This window comes from Pan troglodytes, chromosome 11 (assembly GCF_028858775.2).
Source record: "Pan troglodytes isolate AG18354 chromosome 11, NHGRI_mPanTro3-v2.0_pri, whole genome shotgun sequence".
NCBI classification, from domain to species: Eukaryota; Metazoa; Chordata; class Mammalia; order Primates; family Hominidae; genus Pan; species Pan troglodytes.
In genome coordinates, this window is record NC_072409.2 from 26808123 (window position 1) to 26824124 (window position 16002).

Below are 16002 nucleotides of genomic sequence, written 5' to 3' on the forward strand. Positions count from 1 at the left end.
AAAGAGAAGAGAAAAGAAAAGAAAGCGTCCAGCAGAGAATTTGAAGATGAAGGAGAAAGGATCACTGGTAGTGTGCAATTTCAGAGAAGGTGAAACAGATCCAGAGAACAAATAGGTTATAAAAGGGATGCCTGAATTATGACTGAATGGAAGGGATTCCAATCACTAGATCTAGAAGTTTAGCAGCTAAAAGTTAAGGGAGTTCCCATCTAATGACTTCTGTTTTCTCTATTGTAACACTACTTACACTCACAGATATTTTTGTTTATTTATCAGTTTATATATAGCTATTTCAGAGAACAAATGTTGCCATTAATAGAGATATTTTCTTCATGTTATACAGTTATCTATTTTTCAGGACATTTGCAAAATTCTACAAAGACTTAAAAACAACAATTTCACTCTCTCATTCCAGCACTCAATCTCACAGGCAAACAGAAATCCATGAGTCCTTAATACAAAATCAGACACAAAATATTGCTGTCATAGAAAAATGATTAATTAAGCAGAAATTTTATTTCCAAGCTCTTCAAAGACCGTTGCAAACACGAATAATGTATCCTTCTAAAAAAGTGTCCCAAATTAAATCAAAGGCACATCGTCGAAGTAAAACACTTGTGAAGTTAAGAATTCTTTTAGGTTGTAATATTTTCATGTTAGTTTTTAATCATTTACAATGTTCTGTGGGTCACATTTTAAACATTTTTAAATATATGAAATTCTGTATTTCTTTAAGTACAGCCACAACTACAAAGCAGAGGAACGTAAGAATACAAAAATCAAATCTGCTTCATTTATATACACGATGGGGCAGCCTAATGCACATCATAACATTAACTTTTCCAAAGAAGTTTGCTAAGAATCTGCTCCCATAATTAGTGTTAAAAATAAAGCAATCTTCCCATTTAGAAAAATCAAGACATCAGTTGATTAATAAAGCCTATTCTTCCTCCCAGCAATTTGTGCTTTCTGGTCTTCATTTAGGAATTATAAATTCATGAGAAAAGAACAAATTTTTTATGGAATAAATATCTTCCAGGAACAACAGTTTATAAGTATTCAGTTGTTTAAATAAACAACACTATTTTCCTTCCTAAAATGTAAACATCCAGTAAATGAAACATACATGATATTCCAGGTATAGAAATCTTAGTAACTCACTTATGAAAGAGGTGCATTTTGGTATGTTTTGTGATAAGGTTTTTGTTTATCTTATGTATAAAAGTACTTGCACAAAAAAACAAGCAGTTATTACTATTTAAAATTCTATTCCTTCACCCAGTTTCCTCACTCAAGTAGAAACTCATGAATATCTGTGATTTTGGCTATAGGACCAGGCCACAGGAAAGGGCTGAAATATCTCTAAAAGTTAGGTAAAAGTGTTTTCTTGAGACTTGAAGGCAGTCATTCATCACTTTGTGCTTGAAGGCATTCCTCAGCGAACTTCTCTCCTACTGGAAAAAGAGTTTGTTTGGTTTTCACTTTAGTAAGACTTATTTATACAATTAACTAGTCATCATTTAATAGGGTACTTTAGTATTCACGAAATAGAAAGCAACAGGTGAGCCAGGCGCGGTGGCTCACGCCTGTAATCCCAACACTTTGGGAGGCCGAGGTGGGTGGATCACCTGATATTGGGAGTTCAAGACCAGCCTGACCAACATGGAGAAACCCTGTCTCTACTAAAAATACAAAAAAATTAGCCGGGCATGGTGGCAGGCACCTGTAATCCCAGCTACTAGTGAGGCTGAGGCAGGAGAATCGCTTGAACCCAGGAGGCAGAGGTTGTGGTGAGCTGAGATCGCACCATTGCACTGCAGCCTGGAAACAAGAGCAAAACCGTCTCAAAAAAAAAAAAAAATGAAAGTAACAGGTGAATACAAAAGACATCTAAACCACACCACTGAATGAGCAGCACCCATGAAAGTGCTTTATGAGGCCAGGCGCAGTGGCTCACGACTGTAATCCCAGCACTTTGGGAGGCCGAGGCAGGCAGGTCACCTGAGGTCAGGAGTTTGAGAACAGCCTGAGCAATACGGTGAAACCTCATCTCTCCTAAACATACAAAAATTAGCCAGGCATGGTGCTGCACACCTGCAGTCCCACCTACTCGGGAGACTGAGGCAGGAGAATTACTTGAACCCGGGAGGTGGAGGTTGCAGTGAGCCAAGATCGTGCCACTGCACTCCAGCATGGGTGACAGAGTGAGACTCCATCTCAATTTAAAAAAGAGAAGGAAGGAAAGAAGGAGGGAAGGGAAGGGAAGAAGAGGGGAGGGGAGAGGAGGGGAGGGGAGAAGGAAGCTTTGTAAAAAGAAAAATGCTATGCCAACATAAGACTATTATCTTAACACCATAAATATGAACATTTTCCATTAAAAAATACAATAAGATTTGATCGATTGCTTCCTTCTTATAAATGTGAACAATTTCCTTTTGCTACTTGTGAAGAAGGACCTAAGATAATTACTCACTGTATAAACACCCCTTAGAATACATCATTTGAAATATGTTGGTCCCAAAAGACTCTAATAATTCATGCCCTTGTCCTCTTAAAAAAACATTGTGTCACACCTGTAATCCCAGCACTTTGGGAGGCCAAGGCAGGCAGATCACGAGGTCAGGAGTTTGAGACCAGCCAATTCAAGACCAGCCTAGCCAACATGGTGAAACCCCATTTCTACTAAAATACAAAAAAATCAGGCGGGCATGGTGGCATGCGCCTGTAATCCCAGCTACTCGGGTGGCTGAGGCAGGAGAATTGCTTGAACCCAGGAGACAGAGGATGCAGTGAGCTAAGATTGTGCCACCACACTCCAGCCTGGGTGACAGAGAAAGATGTCTCAGCGATGAGGGGGGAAACACATTGTGAAAATGACCCCAATACAAAACATTCGAACCCAAGAAATTTCTAATATGCCACCAGAGAGGTGTTTTCATTTATCAATTTTTAAAACTCTTTTAACCCCACTCACACTTTTTCCCAATAGCTATATTTCTTCCTCCATTAAAACAGAGATATATTCTGAAAACCATTGAGAAAGAAATCACAGCGGGTGGTAGGCACACATCTCCCACTCTGGGGAGTCCTTATTCCCAAGAGTAGCAAGTCAGTTGATAGCACTAAGTAGCAAATCCCAACCCTTGGATGCTATAAGGACAGAGAGGGTGGGCTTAAGGTCAAGAAATTACTGGCCAGGTGTGGTGGCTCACACCTGTAATCCCAGCACTTTAGGAGGCCGAGGCGGGTGGATCACCTGAGGTCAGGAGTTCGAGACCAGCCTGACCAATATGGTGAAACCCATCTCTATTAAAAATACAAACATTAGCCAGGCATGGTGGCAGCCACCTGTAGTCCCAGCTACTCAGGAGGCTGAGACAAGAGAATTGCTTGAACCTGGGAGATGGAGGTTGCAGTGAGCCAAGATCATGCCACTGTACTCCAGCCTGGGTGACAGAGCGAGACTGTCTCAAAAAAAAGAAAGAAAGAAAGAAAGAAATTACTACCAGCCAACTCAAAGGGCTCAAGTACAGAAGGATGTTGGCATCTCATGACTTAGTGCCAAAGAGACTTCAGACTGTCCTGATTAGATGTATTCTACAGGCAAGGTAACTATACACTAGAATCACACTTCAGGGAAAGTTGTGCATTTTGCTGGCTGTTGTTTTAATTTCCCCAAGAATAGGAGACATTCAAAACTCAGTTGCTCAAGTCCTTTGGGAAGCCCTGTGATAATGCTATGGGCCCAAGACATCATGGTGTATCATTACTCACGAGTCTTCAGAGTAAAGCACAGGATCTAGGCTCCCGGAAGGGGTTACTTCCAGCTGGAACACCCACCAGCAGGGCATCCTTGCAGGCATTCTGCATACAGTACTGTTGAAGCTCTGCAGCTGCCTGAGAGACCTGAAACAAAGGGACAGCAACATGGCACCCTGCTCACAGCCAAGCCACCCGGCAGTCAAGGATATTCTGAAAACGATCATCCAACTTGGTAAATATCAACTTTTTGTGACCTCCAAAAGTCTCTTTCTGCTGAAAGTTCTAATACTTGAACTACAAAGAGAAAAGGTTACAATTTCCATGAACGTCAATTTAGATATTTTTTGGTTTAGTTGCTTATTCAACGAAGGCAAGAAAAAGCTGTATCTTTGATCCATTTAGAAATCTAGTTTTGAGACTGAACGGGTAAAGAAATAGCTCATTCTAGCATTCCCTTTACAAATTTTTACTTATATAAAACATGCATCAATATATCCAAGTTTGCCAAATGAGCAAATTGTGTTAATGTTTACAAGTCTGAAGCCTTATTCAGTCTGCTCCAAACAAGTGATAAAGTTCTTCCGCCTTGCTTTTGAGGCGGTATAGCTTATTATTTGGGAGTATAGCCTCTGGAACCAGACTGCGTGGACTCAAATTCAGCTCTGCCACTACCTATATAACCTTGGGCAAGTTACTCAACGTCTCAGTAGCTGCTTCCTCATCTGAGAAATAATTAGAAATAGTAACCCACCTCTCTGGGTTGCTGTAACAATTAAGTGAGTTCACGCATATAAAACTATTAGAATAGCGCTAACATATAGCAATACATTTGTGGTAGACTGCAAACGTGATCACAATAGTTTGCAGCTCCTTCCACGAAGAGGTAGAGTCTCTTGACGCACCCCTTGAATCTGGGCTGACTGTGGCCGGGCGCAGTGGCTCACACCTGTAATCCCAGCACTTTGGGAGCCCAAGCGGGGGCAGATCACGAGGTCAGGAGTTCGAGACCAGCCTGACCACATGGTGAAACCCTATCTCTACTAAAAAAAAAAAAAAAAAAAAAAAAAAAAATTAACCGGGTGTGGTGGCGTGCACCTATAATCCCAGCTACTCAGGAGGTTGAGGCAGGAGAATCGCTTGAACTCAGGAGGCGGAGGTTTCAGTGAGCCGAGATCGCACCATTGCACTCCAGGCTGGGTGACAAGAGCAAAACTCCGTCTCAAAAAAACAAAAAAAGAAAAGAATCTGGGCTGACTTTGACCAGTAGAATGTGGTAGAAATAAAGGGCAAGTTCCAAGCTAGTCCTCAAGAGTCTCTGCACCTATCTCTCTTGGTGCAGGTGGAACTGTAAGACAACCATCTGAAGGAGCCCAAGATAGCCTCCTGGAGGTCTTGTAGAGGAGAACTGGTAAGCTACAACCAGCACCTGCCTATCAACCTGCAGACATGTGAGTGAGGCCATTCTCAATCACCCAGACACCAGCCAACACGAGTTAACACTCTATCTGATTACAGATGCATGGGAGAGCCCAGAAGATCAGCAGAACTGTACACCTGAACCTAGCTCAAATTGTCCATCTAAGAACTGTGAGTATAAATCTTTTAAGCCACTAAATTTTGGGGTGGTTTGTCAGGCAGCAAAAACTAACTGATACAATATCATTATCCCTTTTCTTATCTTCCATTTGATGCATATTTCTACTCGGAGGTTTTCCTCATTGTACTTTTTTTTTTTTTTGCATTAAAAGGCGTTTTGAATAAAATTCACCCATATTGTACAAAAATGGTTCCAATTGCTGTTCAGGTATTACTACTAGTTTGTGTTAATTTTCCAAGCCTTCAAATAACTGGAAAATTAACTGTTTATGTTACAATTGCTACCAAGTTTCTGGACAGCTCCAGGAATTTTGGTTGCATTAATGTAATGACAGTTTACTCCATATTATATGAATATAAAACCATAATATAATATTACCAGGCTAATGCTAAAGTTTGCTTTTGCTCTCAATAGAAGCTCTGACATTTTCATGTGAATTATAATTGGAATTAATGGTTATATATACCAGTTATTAATTCAAAAGAAATCGAGAATCAATTATGCTCAGGCTTACTATCTTTGCATTGGGGTGGCAGGTAAACTCCACACATGGTAGGTGGAAGGACACTGTCTCCAGGACTCCTGGAGAAATGAGACTAACTGAACTCTAGGCTCAAGAACATGGTCAAAAAGTTAAGGTAAGGGGATACGCAGAGAAAATAAGAGAAGAGTAAACGTGATCAGCATCTCTCTAACACTAGCAAGGGAGAGACGCTGTGGGCTGGGAGACTATAAGCCCAAATACTTGCAAGCTGTCCCCTGCCATTGGCGGTGGGATAACCTCCACCCAGGTTACCTGACTTTCCTTGGTTTGAGCCCATGTTTACCCAGCAACTTCTGTGAGGCTCCTCTAAAGGAGGAGTTCTTGGAAGGATACCAAGCATTCCTATAGCTGGGAAGGGATGTCCTCTATTATATGTTAGAAAACTGGTGTCCTGGTTTATTTTTCAGATAGCAAGTCTGTCAAAGAGAAGACACCTCTGGCTATGCTAAGCACATCCAACACTGAATGAGGATGTGAGGTAGACCAGACCCTGGAATGTTGTGACTCTCTAAGGTATTGTCTGAGGGAAGCCCTGCCAAGTACCCCAGATCATACTTCCATGAGCGCACCTCTTAAATAGGCTTATTATCCTATCAGTAAATAAGCTTACTGTGAGCTCAGGCAATTCACCTGAATTATATGGCTCTCAGTTTCATCATCATTTTTAAAAGGTAGATAAGCACATCTTTCCGGCCAGGTGCCGTGGCTCACGCCTGTAATCCCAGCACTTTGGGAGCTTGAGGCGGGAGGATCACCTGAGGTCAGGGGATCGATACCAGCCTGGCCAATATGGTGAAACTCCATCTCTACTAAAAATACAAAAAAAAAAAAAAAAAGCCAATTAGCAGATGTGGTGGCAGGTGCCCGTAATCCCAGCTACTCGGGAGGCTGAGGCAGGAGAATCGCTTGAACCTGGGAGGCAGAGGTTGCAGTGAGCTGAGATCATGCCATTGCACTCCAACCTGGGCAACAAGAACGAAACTCCATCTCAAAAAAATATATATATATATATCTTTCCTCTTTCTTAGCTACTTGGCGGGTAGACAGGCATCTGACTGGCTCACAGTTTTCCTTTCTACCTCATGTCCCCACATTGTCTTTGTGAATTTCCAACAACCCTCGTTTCAGTTCCCTGACTTCCTCCCCTCAAACAGCCTTCTCCTCAATGCCAACAGATATAGTTACAACACCTGTAACTGCTCCACTTCTGAAATTTTACACCCCAGTATCCTACTCTCTGATCACAATCTCTCCTTCCCATCCAGGGTGCTGCCTCCTTTATTCTTCCTTTATTCTGCTCTGACCTCACCGAGGTCACCAGGCATCACCTCCTCCCCTTCTGTCTCACCTATCACCAGGAGGCTGGCTGCATTCCTTCTCTATCCATCTAGGCTCAGCCTCTTTCTGGCCAGACCTTCACACGCCTTGCCCTCCGGCCCCACCTCCACCTTTCTGGCATACCTCCCCTGCTAACTTACTCCTCTTTCAACTACCGTTCACCTTCAGCACTCACATTCCAGGATGGTCAAAGATTGCTGCAGGAAAAAAAAAAAATCACAAATATGACCAGCAGTCTCCCTTGTCACAGCAGCTGGGTCTTCAGTCACAGCGCATCTGTGTGCCTGCTCAGGGGCCACTCCCTTAGTCCCCTTTCCTCTGCCTTAGAAGAAAACCTGGCCTCCTATTTCACAAAGAAAAGTGTCACCATACAAGTTTAGCCTATATCTAGAAACTTATCTTTACACACACCCTTACCTTCTTTCTTTCTGTCTCAGAAGCTGTGCCACCAATCCCCCGCCCCCCGTAGCCCTGTCTCCTCTACCAGCAATTGGCTTCCATTTGTTTCTTCCCTGGAACCTAAAAATATAATTTGTTACTTCCTCTCAACCCTAAAACATGGCTTTTCATTTCCTAAGTTAAAAAAACACGTTATTTCCTCTTTAAAACTAGGTTTCTTTAAAAAGAAAAACGTCTGCCTACCCTATGACACTCCAGATTCTGCTTTTACTAACACATAAGCCACCAGACTTCTGCATTCCACAGCCCTCTCCCTTTACCCTGTTTATTATCTTCACTCCACTTAGTACGTGAAGCGATGCTATGTATCCGTTAAGCTGCTGTTTACCTTCCCCTCCAGAACCACCCTATTCCCTGTAGCAGTGCCAGGCACACAGCAAAGGCGCCACTGAGGCACAGGGACTATCCTGGTTGTGTTCCTTCTTACAGATCTTCTGCAAATAATGCTGCACTCGTAGCTAAACACAGCTCTACAACAGACGCCTTTTAGCCAACTGACTAAAACGCTGGACATGTTGACTGAGCCCCCAGTTGTTGGAAATCCCTACTTCCTTGCTCGGAAACCTTGCTGTCTCTTATTTCCTCTTCTCTAGGCCTTGCTCGGAAACCTTGCTGTCTCTTATTTCCTCTTCTCTCGGCCACCGGCCATCGGTGTGGCTGGTCCCCGGGTCCCAGGCTCTGAGCTCTGCTCTTCATAGAAGAGGCTTTTTCGCCCCAATGCACTTGAATGACCTCTTTCAGCCCTGGGCGCTGAGCTTCAGGCCATGAGGACAAATACCTCCCGGATGACTCCCCGGAGTCCCCAGGTCCGCAGCCGAACTCATCATTTCCCCAAACCTGTTCCCCCTCCTCTCTACCTCGGCGGGTGGCAGCGCCGTCCACCCTGTCACGACGACAGAAACCCGAGCATCCTGGCTCTCCTCCCTCTCGCTCTCATCCTACCAATCCATCACCAATTCGCCGCCCTGCGGTGGCCTCCCCAGCCCTGGGTCCACCCTCCCGGCCCGCGCGTCGCCGGCATCCCGTGTGCCCTCCGAGGAACTGACCACGGCCGCCTTCTGGAGTGGGCGCACCCCCCAGGGACCGGGACCGACCACGACCGCGGGGCCCCCCAGGCGCGGCCTCCTCCCGTCAGGCCCGGGCCCCCGGCTTGCCCCGCGCGCTCCCTCACCGCGGACCCCACCGCCCCCCGCGCCCCGCCGAGGCCTCGCCGCCGCCACCGAGTCCCCCGCTGGCGCCCGGTCCGGGCCGCCGGCCTCCTCTTCTCACGCCCCGCGGGCGGAAGGACCGGAGCGTGGGTACCCGGGGCCCGCACCTTGATCCTCTCCACGCCAGCCTCCAACTTGAGCTGCTCCACCAAGCGCTGCAGGGCGCTCGCGCTAGCCCCGGAGGACATGGCGGCGGCGCTGGGCTCCTAGGGGCTGCTGGGCCCGGCTGGGCGGGGAGGAGCCGCCAGCCCCGAGCGCGGGTGCCGCCCCGGGGCGGGGAAGCAGCTGCGCCCGCCCCGCCGCCCCAGCCCACCCGGCGCGGAGCCGCTTGCCAGAGACAGCGGGGACCCCAGCGAGCTGGCAGTGCTCTCCGCTCCTCAGCGCCTGAAACCTGGGTGGCACCTGCAGCTGGGCCTGGAACCGAGGCGGGGACCCGCAGAGCGGGGCGTCCTCCAGCGAAGCTGGCGCCCCTAGGATGAGCAGGAATCGCGAGGGCGTGGGACGCGAGGATGGAGTGGGCGGCAGCAAACACGCACCCCTGAGAAATGAGAACTGGAGCCAAGGTGTGACATGAGTTGGAGAGATAAGGGGCCTTGCCAGACAGTATCACCGGGGAACCAAGGAGAGTTCATAGGATTTTCATGAGGCAGCAACAGGTGTCTAAATGACCCTGTTACTGTTTCATGGAGATCCTACCAGTTGATTTGGTGGAGTGAGTATGGTAAATTGGATAAAATCCCAGACCCTGACATCTTTGTGAAACATACAGAATAAAATTAAATTCAGCTTTTCTCACTCTCATCTCACCATTTAACTGTCATCATTGTTTCTATTCTGCTTTTTTTTTTTTTTTTTTTTTTTTTGAGACAGGGTCTTGCTCTGTCACCCGGGGTGGAGTGCAGTGACATGATCACAGCTCCTTGTAGCCTCCACCTCGTGGGCTCAGGTGATCCTCCTGCCTCAGCCTCCTGAGTAGCTAGGACTACAGACACACACCACCACGCCCGGCTAATTTTTGTATTTTTAGTAGAGATGGGGTTTCACGATGTTGGCCAGGCTGGTGTTGAACTCCTGGGCTCAGGTGATCCTCCCACCTCAGCCTCCCAAACTGCTGGCATTATAGGCCTACTGCATTTTTTAATAAGTGTTTTACAAAACTGGGATCATTACTATATTTAAAATTTTTGTGTTGCTTTTTTCCATGTATCATTAATACATCATTATTCTTGTACACCATTGTATTTGTCAGAACTCACTTAAACTGAACATTGCAAAAGGTAATATATTGGCTTGTGTAACTGAAAAGTCCAGGGACTTTAAACTAGTGAATTCAATTACCCAAATAATAATTTTGGGGCTCTCATCCTCCTTGTTTTGACTCTGCTTTTTCTGAGATTAGCCTCATTTTCCTTGGTGGGAGATGGACTTCTCTAGTGGTATGAAGGAAGGCACCACACTTTCACTGTCCCCATCTAGCAAACCCAGGAAAAATAGTACCTCTTTTCTTTCTAGTCGTTCCAGCAAAAATCCCCATAATGAACTTCACTGGCTGGTATTAAGTCATGGGCCCACCCCTGGCCCAATTACTATTTGAAGGCAAGGATGTGTGGCATTGACGTGCTCAGATTAGCTGTGCCTGGGCCAAAGGGAAACTTGCACATTTGAAAGCCCTCTCCAGTGGCCAATTTCCTCCCCACAAAGAAATTAATATGTATCTTAGTAAAGAGATGAAAGAACATGTTGGGAACATTCAACAATCAATTCTGAGACTGATGAATAGGACAAAATAGAATTATTTCATATTTAAAAGATATGGCAAATAACTCAGTGCAAACATGTACATACTGGATTAGGAAAGGCTCATCATAGATCCTGAGAGCCGGACTTTGGAGATACGTGTCTTGCAGATGGCTCAGAAGGAAGAACATTCCAGTATGGAGGAGAGCTGGAGGCGATGCACACATGTAGAGTGAATAAATTTAAAAACAGAGATACAAAGTTGCTAGGGCCAGAAGTCATAGAAAACCTCACATACACACAGAAGTTTATGGTAAACAGTGGGATAGCCACAGGGTGAGACATTTTGGGAATATTAATCTGAGACGAATGTGCAAAATGAACTGAAGTTGAGAAGATAAATGGCTGATGGTGGGGGAGTAGCTGGAATGAGGCCCTGGGTAGGACTCTTAGAGTAGGAATGAGGGGGAACAAATTTAGAAGACGAAATCAGTGGTACTTCATGGTGGTTATGAAATGCAAAGAAAAGAGGACAAAGGGTTCTGTAGCAGAGAGTGGGCCAGAACTAATGCCAAAACAGAAATTAGGAAACAAGACTTGGCTTGAGATGAGTAAAAAATAATGTGGGGTTTGGTTTAGGAGTAACGAAGTGACTTCCATGGCACTGCTACATGCCTTTAGGCTGCTGAAAATGTTGAGTAGCCAAGATGTTAATGTGAGAGATGTCTCCACAGCAATGGCAGCTGAAATAATGAGATTACCTCAAAATCATTAGAAATGAAGGCTTTGGAGTTGCCCTCAATGAAGGGACACACGTCAGCCATGTCATACTGTGTGTATCAGCCACGAGGTAGCAGGAAAAGTCTAGGGGTGTGCTGTGTCTGCCTCCTTCATGCCCTACACACCCACTGCCCCGCCCACCTCAGTGTTACTTTGCACCGTTCAAGAGGAATGGTCTGTGATCCATGGATAAGCAGGCCGGGTGCCGCTTGTACTTGAGGAAGGCTGACCATCTGTGTGATGCTCCACACTTTCCCCAAAAGACTTCTCATCCATTATTTTTGCATCACGGAACTTCAGAGTTGAAGGGAACCATCAGATACTGCGGCGCGTCTACAATTTCAGAGATGAGGAAACAGATTCGCTAAGGAAAGTGAAGTGACTTGCCCAGTATCACAGAAAGTGGGAGCAGGGAAAAGAATTTCATTTTAGCTTTCAAGAGAATTCAGGCCGGACGCGGTGGCTCACACCTGTAATCCCAGCACTTTGGGAGGCCAAGGCGGGCGGATCACTTGAGGTCAGGAGTTCAAGACCAGTCTGGCCAACATGGTGAAACCCCGTCTCTTCGGGGTTTCTGCCACGCCTGGCTAATTTAAAATACAAAAATTAGCCGGGCGTGCTGGCGTATGCCTGTAGTCCCCAGATACCTGGGAGGCTGAGGCACAAGTATCGCTTGAACCCGGGAGGTGGGGGTTGCAGTGAGACTGCGCCACTGCACTCCTGCCTGGGCGACAGAACAAGACTCCGTCTCAAACAAAGAACTCAGGGTTTACCTAGAGGACCAGAGGCCTTTCCCACATGTGCTGTGATTTCCAGAGCTCTGAAAGGTGAGGGATGGAGACAGAGTACCCTTCTTTCCTTCTCACTACAGCTAAAATGCATGGGTAACCAGTAGAATATCTTTCAAATTTTGTCACACATTTTTTTCCCTGGTTAAGCACAAACTTATCTCATTTCCAAGAAACTTTCTAGAAATGTCATTACCCTTGTAATGACAAATGTTTCATTTGTTTCCCTGTTAGGAGCTACAGTTCTTCACTCCTCTGACTTGTATTTTATCACCTTTCTACTAACAGTGGATTATTCTTCCAGGAAAGGGGTTTGTGAGTCAATCTTCTCCATAAAAATAATGACATAATGGGAAGATATTTCTGCCAATGTTATATCAAAATGACAATAATATATACCATCTATAGTTTGCAAAATGATTAAGAGTAGGAAAACACATTAATAACTATATCTAATGTGACACAGTATCATGTACTATAAAAATTATTTTACTTCTTTTTGCCTATTACATTATTTTTAGAACCCAGAAATAATGAATCAGGAGCTGAAAGAATCACCAGCAGGTTTGTAGATTCAGAATGGCTTTTCTGGAGAGATTTTCACAGGTACTTTTGAGACTTTGGGAGACCACAGAACTTAGGGCTATTAGATGTCTTTTTGAGCAACCATTCTAAGCATATCTGTTTGCTACACTGAAAATGTCCCTTCACTAAATGTAGGCCTTAGACTAGCAACTTGCTGATCATTCTGTCACCTCTGAAAGTTTTTCTTTCTTTCCTGAGTCGTCATCTCGGCTGCTCCACCTTGCACACTGGTGGCAACAGGGCAGGCAGCTGCTTTTTAAAATACACAATTCCAACCCTAAGGAGCATCACTCCTTCACTCTAGCACCGTGCCTTGCACAAGGGATTAAAATATGTATTAAAAGAATAAACAATGGGTTTGTAATCATCACAAAACACTCTCCTGTTACCATGCATTTTTTTTTAACAAATGGGACTCTTTGTTATTCCCTCTGAAGGCAAAATAACTCACATTTCCTGATCACTTAATATATGCCAGGCATTTTACGCTTGTTATCTTCTAAGAACTGTCTGAAATAGTATCTTTACATGAAAGAAAACAAGGCTCACAGGTTAAAGTAACCTGCCTAGTCAACTTTGTTCTATCCGGTTATAAAGCCAGTCATTCCACTATGTCCTGCTTCGGGAGCTTATAAAGGAGAGACTGTCACATGACAGAAGTTTCTCCACCCCCGAATGAAACCAGGAAGGAGGAATCTGTGACACTGATCTGAGACCACATGATCCATTCCATACACAATTGTTGAGGATATCCTAAATCCTTTAAGAATTACGAAGCTAAGGCCAGGCCCTATAGCTCATGCCTATAATCCCAGCACTTTAAAAGGAGGATCCCTTGAGCTCAGGAGTTCAAGATCAGCTTGAGCAACATAGTAAGACCCCCGACTAAAATAAAAATAAAAATAAATCAAAAAATTAGCCAGCCATAGTGGCATGAGCCCCTGTAGTCCCAGCTACTCAGGAGGCTGAGGTGGGAGGATCATGTGAGCCCAGGAGGTCAAGGCTGCAGTAAGCCATGATCAAGCCACTGCACTCGGCCTGGGCAAGAGATGCTGTCTCCAAAAAAAAAGCTGAAATATGTACAACTATCATATATCAATTAAAAAAGAATTAAGAGGCTAAAGTTTACAACTAATTATGTAGGTTTCTACTGAAATAATTTTATGAAGTAAATTTAATTTAGTTATTAGGTTCTAGATTTGGCCTTTGCCAATATTTAAATGTTAACATCACATTTTATAAATATTTAATTATAATTCATCCATACACAACTAGTTTGTATCAATACCAACATTTATCTATTTGCTTCAAGTGTATAATTCTAAGTCAAAAGAGACCAGGTTTGATTTAATGTTTTAAAGTAGCTAGATTCCATTTATACTATCTAATAAAAGCCACTTCTAATTTCCACATTATTTTCAGTTTGTGGCCAGCAGTCTGGTTCACACTAGCTGAGTGATACCCTAGCAATTGGCCTCCACTCAAGAAAAATATCTCCAAGGTTTGGGTATTAACAGTTTACTACTGGCCGGGTGCAGTGGCTCACGCCTGTAATCCCAACACTTGGGGAGGCCGAGGTGCGTGGATCACGAGGTCAGGAGATCCAGACCATCCTGGCCAACATGGTGAAACCCTGTCTCTACTAAAAATACAAAAAATTAGCCGGGCGTGGTGGCAGGCGCCTGTAGTCCCAGCCACTCGGGAGGCTGAGGCAGGAGAATCACTTGAACCCAGGAGGCAGAGGTTGCAGTGAGCCGAGATCCTGTCACTGCGCTCCAGCCTGGTGACAGAGTGAGACTCCATCTAAAAAAAAAGTTTACTACTAGGCCAGGCGCGGTGGCTCACGCCTGTAATTCCAGCACTTTGGGAGGCTGAGGCGGGAGGATCACCTGAGGTCAGGAGTTCAAGACTAGCCTGGCCAACATGGTGAAACCTGTCTCTACTAAAAATACAAAAAATTAGCCAGCCATGGTGGCGGGCACCTGTAATCCCAACTACTTGGGAGGCTGAGGCAGGGAATCACTTGAAACTGGGAGGTAGAGGTTGCAGTGAGCCAAGATCACACCATTGTACTCCAGCCTGGGTGGCAGAGCGAGATACCATCTCAAAAAAAAAAAAACCAAAAAAACAAAAACTCCTCAAAGTAATGAATTATGATTTTCTAAACATAAATAGTACTAGTTAATTCTCTAAACTGAACATTCTTTCATGTAACATTTAAAAAATCCTGTATCTCAATGGTCCTATTTAAGAGTAGACCTAATACATGTTATGAAACTGTAACCTATGATTTGTAGAACTTAGAATTCATAAATTAAGCAATGAAGAGTTAGTCATGGAATCTGTTATATCTGTTATGCATATAACCTGAAGGGTAATCTTAGCAGACCTCAACTATGTAACACAATGACGAGTAGATAGCATTGAACAGCTATGCTCTATAAACCCTTGAATACCAACCAAAAAGGCAATGGGAATAGCCCTAAAATGAAGTTCAAGAAAAATGTTCTAACTAGTGGAGTTGTGGGGTTCTCTACCCAGGATTTTTCTCCAGATGTTTCTAAAATGGAGAGGCTTTTGGGTTTTTGGTGAGGGATGGGCAGGGTACAGATAATAAGGACACCCAGAAGACATGACTGACATTTGTGACAACTAACGGCTCTTCCTTCACCCTAGGATTATGAAGCATAAGGTCCACCTGTTGAGGGAAGGGGAGAAGAATCTGTTCTTTTGTTAAGGAGGGCCCATTCATCTAGACTCACGCAATGACTGTGATTCCAAAAGACTGACCAAACATTACCAAGTGGGCAGGCTACTGGGGACAATTCCGGAAACATTTCTAGGAAGACTGGAAGAAATACAGTAATCTAGCACATATGCAAAAGAATATCAAAAGATGAACTGTTTTCATCAGCCAACCTTTATGAATGCTAACATGTCCAGTCCTCTTACACTTCATCGCGAGGTTAATAGAGGCATTCAAAAATTTTGAGAGTCGAGTACTGACATTTCTTTTTGGTCCTCATAATATATGTCACGTACTTATGTTTTTAGGTGGTAAATACCATTGTGTGTTAACTATATGATAATACATTCACCAGGACAGGGATTACTGACTCTACCGGCAACCACAGCATCTTTGAAAGGCATTTTGTCTATAGCTAAGAGGTGGGCGTTTGAAGTCTAAAACACAGCTACCTGTAA

The 16002-nt window shown here is 44.4% G+C and overlaps 1 protein-coding gene across 2 annotated transcripts; it reads right to left on the reverse strand.

Moving 5' to 3' along the window:
• Positions 1–497: 497 nt before the first annotated feature.
• Positions 498–9165, reverse strand: GNG10 (G protein subunit gamma 10). Of its 2 annotated transcripts, none has more exons than XM_024345482.3 (3): positions 9016–9165; positions 3775–3906; positions 498–1451 (listed from the first exon to the last, which is right to left on the reverse strand). In XM_024345482.3, exons 1-2 carry the CDS (start codon positions 9094–9096, stop codon positions 3781–3783), a joined length of 207 nt encoding a protein of 68 aa, XP_024201250.1. In that variant the 5' UTR covers positions 9097–9165; the 3' UTR covers positions 498–1451; positions 3775–3780. The 2 variants fall into 2 exon arrangements, with proteins under 2 accessions (XP_024201250.1, NP_001316664.1); NM_001329735.1 differs by having other exon boundaries at positions 567–1454; positions 9016–9156.
• Positions 9166–16002: the final 6837 nt, after the last annotated feature.